Consider the following 8,921-nt stretch of genomic DNA (forward strand, 5'->3'; position numbering starts at 1 on the left):
ACCTGCTCACCCGCCCAAGCCCCCTCCCCCATGATTCCATCGCGTCGACTATCCCTCTGACCCCTTCCCCACCCTTTTTCTCCGGCACTGGCAGCCCACCCCATACCTCGAATCGTCAAGCCTCCTCCTTGCCTCCACCCGTGACACCACAACCGGTCACGTCGCCACTCGCTGCGCCTCGTTCGTGGCGAGGCCTGGCCAAGGACGCCGCCGCATCCCCGTCTCCGGCCCGGGCGCTGCGCCTTCTTCTACAATTTGACATATCCATTTTTTTTTCCAGGCAAGTGCCAAATAGCAAAACTTGGTTTCTTCCATTTTTTTGAGATGGAGGATATCTGGACCGTGCTGGCCCAAACTCTTGTTATTTTGAGAGACCAGCCCAGGCTCTTTGTGTGGCGCAGGTCCACGAGAATCGGGGGCTCTTGGGCTGCAATCAGGTGAGCAAATCGATCGAGAACAAAGTGGGCCGCGGAGCGAGTGGCGGCAGCGAGTGAAGCGAAGCGCCGCCTCTTTCTTCCACCCGAAGAAGAAGAACCCGCACGACACAGGCCGCTTCCTCCGGCCTCCTCCCCCACCCCTCCCCTCCCCCGCAGCAGTGCACGTGCCTCGCCGGAGCCGAGAGCGGCGATGTCTGGCCGCGTCGGCGAAAGCAGCAGCAGCCGCCGCCGCACCGCGGCGAAGTCCCCGCGCTACGACCGCAGCATCACCGTCTTCTCCCCCGAGGGCCGCGTCTTCCAAGTCGGTTAGTACGCACGCTTCTCGCACCCCCGAAATCGAGCTCCGTCCCCGCGCCGCCGCCTCCCTCGCCCTGGCTCCGTGACGATTTTCCTGTGCTGTCCGTCGCAGACTACGCCCGCAACTCCGTGAAGCTGGAGGGGATCACCTCCGTCGCCGTGCGCGGCGCCGACTCCGTCTGCGTCATCACCCAGCGGACCAAGGCACCGGCGGTGAGTTCGCGCGCGCTGGCCAGCACTTCTGAATGCTGCTCGATCGGGCGCAAACCGACGATCATCTCGTGATTTTGGGGAGTAATCGGCGATTTCGTGCTCGATCGTTGCATTTCAGGACCCGTTGCTGGACACGGCGGACCCCGCCTTCATGCACCTGTTCCAGATCACCGAGCGGCTTGGAATGCTCGCCACGGGGATGCCAGGTGACCGATCCTCTCTGCGTGCGGACTCCGCCAGTCCTAATCTCATGTGTAATAATGCCCTGCACGCAATTTGATCCCACTGGTGATTAATTCGCACCTGCATTGCGACTTGCGAGATCGAGTAGTACTTTACCTATGGAGGGTTTTGTTTTCCATCCGGAAGTACTTGCTAGAACACCTTGATTCTACTGTGCAGTGTGCACTTCTAGGATACTTTGAAGAGCCGGGAGTAATTTTAATTTTTCAGGTTGGTTACTATTGTGAATGATGATCCAATGATCCATTGGAAGGTCTAAAACCTTGCGTATACAGTAGACTGTCAGCCAGGTCTTTAATTAGGGAACTCTTCAATTTAGTAGCGTGAATCGTGATCTTAGCTGGGTGTTGCCTTGGGTAAGTAGTTAATCTATCTGACTAGTTTTGATCCTTGTTATGCTTGCACTGGACTTAGTACCTCCTTCTACTTCTGGAGTACTCCCTCCTTCCATCTATATAGGGCCTAATGCGTTTTTCGAGGCTAACTTTGATCAAATATTAGAGCAATAATATATGACATGCAACTTACACAAAGCACACCGTTAAATTCGTGTGTGAAAGGAGCTTTCAATGATATAATTTTCACATTGTGCATGTCATGTATTATTAATTTTGTCAATAGTCAAAGGCGGTCTTAAAAAACGCATTAGGCCCTATATAGATGGAAGGAGGGAGTATTGAATTTGAACGTCTAGCAATTAATTGTCCTGCCCCTTAATCTGAACTTTAATTCTGAAACATCTGCATATGCCTTAAGTACAGCATTACGTAGAACACTGAGGCCAATAGAATTTAGCAGGACATGATGATACACTGCCATTTTATCTGTCTACTTCTGTATTATTGACGGGCATTTTCTTCACTGAAGCTGATGGGAGAGCATTAGCTCAGCAGGCAAGGAACGAAGCTGCAGGGTTCCGTTACAAGTGGGGATATGAAATGCCTCCTAAGATGTTGGCGCAATGGTAAGATTTGCTCTTAATTAAGTACATTACGCAGGTAGCACAGACGAAAACAATAACTATATTTTCCTGAGAACATTTAAAACGCCATTCATCAGCGCGTATTTACCAGTTATAATGTTGAAGGTATGGGAAGAGATGATGAGAACATTTTCTGCCAAAATTTTGCTTGTACTACTTTAGTATCAGAGCCTACTTTCTGTGTGCTGAGCTACATGTACACTTTCCTTTGTTCAGTAACTTGGCACACTTCATTCATTTGACGCCATGCTTTACGTTTAACCAGTTGTATTTTGCTCGTCTACAGGTTGGGAGACAGAGCACAAGTCCGCACCCAGCATGCTGGCATGAGACCTTACAGAGTTGGTTAGTCCTACTTCTTCTGACTTTGTGTATTGGAGAGTGGTGAAACTTGCCAGCATATTATATTTCCTTTATGTTCTAATAAAGGTCTTATTGGTTAGTCCAATCCTTTTAACCTCCTTCACAGTTGCTACGGTCGTGGGAATTGATGAAGAGAAAGGAACTCCAGAGCTCTTTACATGTGATCCTGCTGGACAAGTCCTTGGCCACAAGGTATCAAAGAATTTTGTGCTGTGCTCATGAACTTGTATTCATCAAAATGCAAGAGTCGCATGTTCTGCCGATGATTATTTATTTATTCTGAAGCAGTAATGTGGATGGCTAAAAATTTGCTATAAGATACCATGCATAAATTAGGAGCATGTATACATGAGTACACTGAATAACTAGATTTCCTGATGTCCTCTCCTCAGGCAACCAGCGTAGGTCTCAAGGAACAGGAAGCTATCGAGTTTCTCGAGGAAGCAATGGCGGGCAATTCTTCTTTATCATTCCAGGAAACCATGGAGGTGAGCATAAGTGCAGAACATTAACAGTATTATCAAAGAGCAGACATATTATCATATACAAAACCTCATACTACAAGGACACACGGATAAAAATGACGGTCTGCGAGTTGATCGTACTCCTAATGTCTTTTCACAAAGCCTGTAGCTTGTTCAGTTGATTTATCAATAGCTGTCTGACATATTATTAACAGTACTGCCATTTACTAAGAAAGCAGACAGCAGGCCGTCAACTCCTACTTGTGGCTTCCAAGAAAATCATGCGGTCAATATTTGTCTGTACAGCAGCATCTTGAACTCATGGTGTTAATTATAGTTGTTTGTCTATGAGTCACAGTTTGGTTCCCTGCGCTTCCAAGATAGCAGAGCTGGCCTATTTGACTGTACCCCAAAGTTTTCCTGAATCAGTGGCACTTCAGGCCCATTGTGATTTATCTTCCTCTCTTGGTTTTCCAGATGGCAGTGTCTGCACTGCGACACGTCCTGGAGAATAATAACCAAGGCCATGACATCGAGGTAATGCAATTGAAACTAATTAATGTTGTAGCAGTACAGTATCTACGGATATGCTGCTGTATTTTGCGCATCTCCTTTCTCTGAGTAATGCAAGTGAAATTTATGCTCCAGGTGGGAGTTGTCAGGAAGAATTATCCAGCGTTCAGAACTGTGTGGAGGCGCATCTACAAAAGTCCGGTTGCAGGGCAGAACATCCTGGACGGAGAGGGCCAGTAATATGTGATTTGTCATTTGATTGATAGGACTGCAATTTCTCCTAGTCGGTAGCGTTTTAGCGTGGGATCTCATTTCAAATTTTCAATCAGGCAGCCACAAAAGTCAGAACAAACCTGCTCATCCGTCGGTCATTTGAGCCTTTTACAAATCACTGAACTCTGAAACCACAACTGATAGTACTACCTGACTGCTTATTCTGATGACACAATGCTGAATTCTGAAACCATGACTGATACTACTATCTGACTGCTTACGGCGGAGCCGTGCATGTTACAGTGCTGAATCTGTCACCCACAGTGAGATTCCCGATGCCTTTATTACTAGTCCGATGGCGATGGATGATGAAGCTAACTGTCTAGGAACTAGGAAGAAGCCGCCGCCTGGCCCTGTGCCTGTGCCACCTTGGCCAGAGATAGCTTGCCCACGAAGTTGGTCGCGAGGCTCCCGAAGAAGAGGTCTCCGTTGAACTCCGTCACTGAGGTGATGAAGTTGATCACCTTCCCTTCGGAGTCGTCGAGCACGCGGAGGACCTCGCCGTTCTCCGACACCTGCGCCACCATCGCCCCCTTCCCCGCGGCGTGGACCGCGTCGAGCAGCGCCGGGAACGAGGCGACTACCCTCTTCGTGAACGTCCAGCGCATGACCAGGTCCAGCCACGGCGACCTCTGCATGCATATTCAGATTGAGCAACCAAGAATTACGAGACGCTGCTTTTCGTCAGATAGTAGATGGTTAAACTGGCCTCCGTTACAAGTTGGTGAGCTGAGGTGTACACTAACCTGGATAAGGGCGACCCAGAAGGAGCCGTCTGGCGCTAGCTGGATGTTATCCGGAGACCCCGGAAGGTCGTCGACGAACGTCTCCGCCTGCCCGGCCTTGTCCCCTTTCAGCCACAGCCTCGTGCATTTGAACCTGCACCTCACAGAATTGAGCTGCTGCCTGCAGCAAGACTGAGTAGAGCGGACTGCAGGGCGTGCCCAGGTGCTTACCTCCCTGTCTCGCAGACGATGACGAAGGCCTCGTCCCGCGACAGGGCGACGCCGTTGGCGAAGGCGAGGTTGTCTAGCGCGACGGACGCCTTGCCGGTGCGCGGGTCGTACTTGAGGAGGCGGCCGGTGGGTTGGGACTCGACGTAGGCATGGAACCACCGGTCGAAGCCGAACCTGGTGCTGGCGTCGCTGAAGTACACCGTGCCGTCGGATGCCTCGATCGCCTCGTCGGCGAACCTGACCGCGTGGAGGAACGGGGCAAAACTATCAGTACGTACAGCCACAGGACACGTTGCAGTTTTCTCCACGATCGAACGAAGACGAACCGAACCTGATCGTGGAGCCTCCGACCGTTGAGGCGAGGATGGTCACGCGGCCCTCTTCAACTCTCAGCAGCCCCTGCCAAACCCACACCAACGGAGAAATTTTCGAACAGTTGAAATGATTGTTCGTGGTACAAACGATTCTGTCACGCGGCGCATGCAACAGCTGGCGCCGGGCGATCGATCCTGTTTACATACATACCTTGTCGGCGTCGCAGACGAGCACGCTGCCGTCGGCGGAGGGCGCGATGCCGAGCAGGCCCGTGCCGCCGACGAACCGCCACTGCTCCCACGACCCGTTGGGGTGCATCCTCTGCAGCCACCCGTCCCTCGTCGCCGTGTACAGCGTCCCTCCCGCCGCCGCGTCCACGTACACGTCCTCCGGCGCGCTCAGCTGCCCTTCCCCCAGCTTCTCCAGCCCCTGCATATACCAGACCATCAGGCCATCGGTACGCGGCATGAACACGGCAAGATTACTCTAGCACACGCGGGCGCCGTGGCAAGGAGCGGACTACTGACCTGGAGGAGGTTATTAGGCGGGTAGCGCGCGGCGGGCGGCGGCGGCGACGGGACCGGCTGGATGGGGCAGTTGAGCGCGACGTGGACCGCCAGCGACACGACCACGGCCACCGCCGCCGTGCCGAACAGACCACCGAGCGCCATGACGAGACAGCACTGAAGTGAATAACGAAGCTGTGGCGATCGAGTGGTACTGGTTGGCAGCACGGGCCGAGGCTGGATGGAGTGCTGGACTAGCGCGGTGCCGGTTGAACTGTACTTATCCTGAGCCGATAGAGATCGGGGTTTGCGCCTCTGCGTCGCGGGATGGGTCATGTTCAACAGGTTTCGCAGCCAACGAAGGCGTGGTCCGAGCAGCGCCGCGTATGCATGGATGGTCAGCCGGCCCGTGTCAATGTGTCGCTGCTGCTACGTACAGTACTAGCATGGGCGTTGCTGCCTGGCTAGCTGTGAGTAGATCCAATGTTTGTTCTGTAACGTTCGGAAGCTAGCTAGGCGGGCTACCGGAGGCTAACTGAGGTAGCAACAAAATGGAGATGGAGCGAGGTGCAGATTCGTTGCATGCAGATTCATTTGTCGAAACGTGCTTATCATTCTGCCTTTGGGTTCGAGAAATTGGAGTTCTCCATCGGCATTGATTATAAACGGAGCATCGGTAACATCGACGTGTATGTACTTCTGTGGTGCCAGAAAGCTATGACTTTTACGCAAATGCTCAATTTGCAGGCCACGCGGTCAATCTGTCCTTTTGGGTGTAGAAAAGATCTCGCATCAATCAACCTCTCTTTGCTTGTCCTTCTACATGCATTTATCTATGGAATTTCACAAGAAAGGAAAATCGAGAAATATCCTGTTCTCCAATGTGTCAAAATCGAAGGTCTTAAAGGCATCTCCGACCCAGTCCCCTAAATCGGACTCACTATCCGGCCGTGGATGGAGTGTACGAGAGTCGGTCATCCAACTCTATTCATCAAACGTCCGCCCTTGTCCGCCCACCTTTTCCTTTTCTACTACCCTGGTACTCCGAAATAACTATAGATGGGCATAATTCTTCGAGTAGTGAAAATATCCAAGTGCAACACTAGTTGAAATTTAAATATTACAATCCAACATTAGGTTTTCGAATAAAATAGTCAAACTTGAATTCAACATATGTTCTAGTTATCCCCTTTACGCTCTTGTAAATGCCCAATCATACCATTCTTAAGCTGTTTATGAGTTCCTCAATGCCGAATTTGTTGATGCATTCAGACAAATTCCTCAAACGCGGTCGGATTCTGAGCTGGAAGTTGGATATGATCACCCTTGTTCGCAAATTCTGGACTTCTGGCAGATCCTTCGCCCATATCCTCCACAATCATGTTGTGCACGATCACACAAGCTGTCATCACCTCCCACAAGGTTTCTTGACCCCATAGTTTTGTAGAACCTTGAAGAACTGCAAATCAGGCATGGAACACTCCGAATGTCATCTCCGCATCCTTTCTAGCTCCTTGCCTTTGGACCAAGTGAGCTCTTTTCTGACCAATGACTCGGAGATGGTCTTGACGAAGGTGTAGACAACTAACTAATTGAGGGAAATTGCCATGTTTGGGGTGTTTCACTCGTATATATTTATAGCACATGTACGGGGTGTCTTGCAAGGCAAGAATATAATAAATCTTAAATACCGAATATTGACAGCATTGAGATTGCCTAACAAACTATACATGGAATATACTTTAACACCCCCTCCTCAGTCTATGCATCATCGGGAGGGCGAACACATAGACCGTATAGAAAGTACATGAATAGTTGGGACGGTAGTCCATTGGTTAGGATGTTGGCGAACTGCTGACCAGGCGACACATGGAGAACTCATACCTGACCAAGAGATACCTTCTCTTGCATGAAGTGGATGTCGATCTTGATATGTTTGGTGAGACAATGTTGCGCCGGGTTGGAATCCATGTACACAACACTAACATTATCATAGAAGACGACGGTCGCGGAGCGTAAGGGCGATGAAGCTCTTGAAGAAGTTGCGATGCCAAAAACACTCAGCGTCAATATGGGTGGCAGCACGATACTCAGCCTATGTGCTGGAGCAGGAGATAGTAGTCTGGCACTTAGAATACCATGAGACGAGTTTTTCGCTGAAATATACACAATATCCCAACGTGGAGCATCGAGTGTTAGGGCAGCCGACCTAGTTGGCGTCAGAGTATGCCGCCAGAGAGGGTCGAAGTCACGTGAAGCGAAGACCAAGATCAAGGGTACCCCTGATGTACCAGAGGATCGATTTCACAAGGTTGAGATGTGTCTCACGGGGAGCATGCATGTAAAGGCATGCTTGCTGGAGGACATGGGCGTTGTCGGGGCACGTCAGTGTAAGATACTGAAGCGCTTCAGCGAAGCTGCGGTACTCCATGGTCAGAGTGGAGAGATCCCTCGTCGACCGAGAACTTGTAGCGCGTGTCAATGAGGGTGGTGCGGGGGTTGCAATCGACCATGCTGGCACGCTGGAGAACATCGACGGCATATTGGCGTTAACAGAGTAACATCCCTGAGGTAGACCGAGTGACGGAAATCTCGAGGATGTAGGACAAATCCCCGGATCTGTCATGGAGGAGGTCGGTGATGTGATGTAGCAGGCTCGACAAACATGCGGTGATGATGATGTCGACAGCATAAAACATAATGTATGCAAGCTTGCCACCGCGCCGAAAGACGAACAAGGAAGCGTCCTAGAGAAGCCGAGACGATGAGTGTAGTGAGCGAAACACTAGTACAACACCCGAGGGGCCCGCTTGAGGCCATACAAGGACTTGTGGAGATGACAAACATGGCGAGGTCAAGTCACGTCGATGAAACCAGGGGCTGCTCGCAGTACACCTCCTCATCAAGAGTGCCATGGAGAAAGTCATTCTTGACGTCGAGTTGGTGCAATGGCCGAGGCATGTGATATGACGTCGAAGTTGATGCCTGACTGCTGGGAGAAACCACTGACAACCCAACACGCCTTGTTGTGAGTAAGCTAGGCTGCCATCCACCACAAACTTGTGCTTGAAGATCCATTTTGCTAAAACAATATTAGCACCGACCGGACAAGGAACTGAAGTCCATGCGCATGTACTCATTGGTCATGGCAGTGCACCAAAGTGGATCATGGAGAGCACGTCCATATGTTTTCGGAATAGGGGAAATGGTAGTGTGGATGACATAAAGGTTTAGTCGATCGACGGGAAGGACGATGCTCGTTTCACGTGGGTGAGCATGCTATGTGTCTTAATAGGAGGTGTGCTACGAGACTCACGTGTATGTGTCGGTGGAGGAGCTGGTGATGTCTACTACGCAAC

At 50.8% G+C, this 8,921-nt stretch overlaps 2 protein-coding genes across 2 annotated transcripts; one reads left to right on the forward strand and one right to left on the reverse strand.

The window, feature by feature from the left end:
• The first annotated feature begins 541 nt into the window (after positions 1 to 541).
• On the forward strand, positions 542 to 3,774 carry LOC123052109 (proteasome subunit alpha type-6). The gene is made up of 9 exons (XM_044475201.1): positions 542 to 742; positions 847 to 947; positions 1,066 to 1,153; positions 2,058 to 2,154; positions 2,459 to 2,517; positions 2,642 to 2,727; positions 2,928 to 3,023; positions 3,477 to 3,536; positions 3,648 to 3,774. Exons 1-9 carry the CDS (start codon positions 628 to 630, stop codon positions 3,750 to 3,752), a joined length of 807 nt encoding a protein of 268 aa, XP_044331136.1. The 5' UTR covers positions 542 to 627; the 3' UTR covers positions 3,753 to 3,774.
• Positions 3,775 to 3,854: 80 nt separating this feature from the next.
• On the reverse strand, positions 3,855 to 5,894 carry LOC123052107 (protein STRICTOSIDINE SYNTHASE-LIKE 4). Its single transcript, XM_044475200.1, has 6 exons — positions 5,584 to 5,894; positions 5,267 to 5,485; positions 5,073 to 5,140; positions 4,742 to 4,978; positions 4,532 to 4,664; positions 3,855 to 4,417 (listed from the first exon to the last, which is right to left on the reverse strand). Exons 1-6 carry the CDS (start codon positions 5,725 to 5,727, stop codon positions 4,115 to 4,117), a joined length of 1,104 nt encoding a protein of 367 aa, XP_044331135.1. The 5' UTR covers positions 5,728 to 5,894; the 3' UTR covers positions 3,855 to 4,114.
• Between the last annotated feature and the right edge of the window lie 3,027 nt (positions 5,895 to 8,921).

This window comes from Triticum aestivum, chromosome 2D (assembly GCF_018294505.1).
Source record: "Triticum aestivum cultivar Chinese Spring chromosome 2D, IWGSC CS RefSeq v2.1, whole genome shotgun sequence".
NCBI lineage: Eukaryota > Viridiplantae > Streptophyta > Magnoliopsida > Poales > Poaceae > Triticum > Triticum aestivum.

What these genes read in the sequence shown, in the direction of transcription:
- LOC123052109 (XM_044475201.1), top strand. Translation starts at nt 628, where the DNA reads ATGTCTGGCCGCGTCGGCGAAAGCAGCAGCAGCCGCCGCCGCACCGCG. An exon ending in CATGAGACCTTACAGAGTTG is followed by an intron (nt 2,518 to 2,641) that starts GTTAGTCCTACT and finishes CCTCCTTCACAG; the next exon opens with TTGCTACGGTCGTGGGAATT. An exon ending in ACCAAGGCCATGACATCGAG is followed by an intron (nt 3,537 to 3,647) that starts GTAATGCAATTG and finishes TTTATGCTCCAG; the next exon opens with GTGGGAGTTGTCAGGAAGAA.
- LOC123052107 (XM_044475200.1), bottom strand. Translation starts at nt 5,727, where the DNA reads ATGGCGCTCGGTGGTCTGTTCGGCACGGCGGCGGTGGCCGTGGTCGTG. An exon ending in CGCCTAATAACCTCCTCCAG is followed by an intron (nt 5,486 to 5,583) that starts GTCAGTAGTCCG and finishes TGGTATATGCAG; the next exon opens with GGGCTGGAGAAGCTGGGGGA. An exon ending in ATCGTCTGCGAGACAGGGAG is followed by an intron (nt 4,665 to 4,741) that starts GTAAGCACCTGG and finishes TGTGAGGTGCAG; the next exon opens with GTTCAAATGCACGAGGCTGT.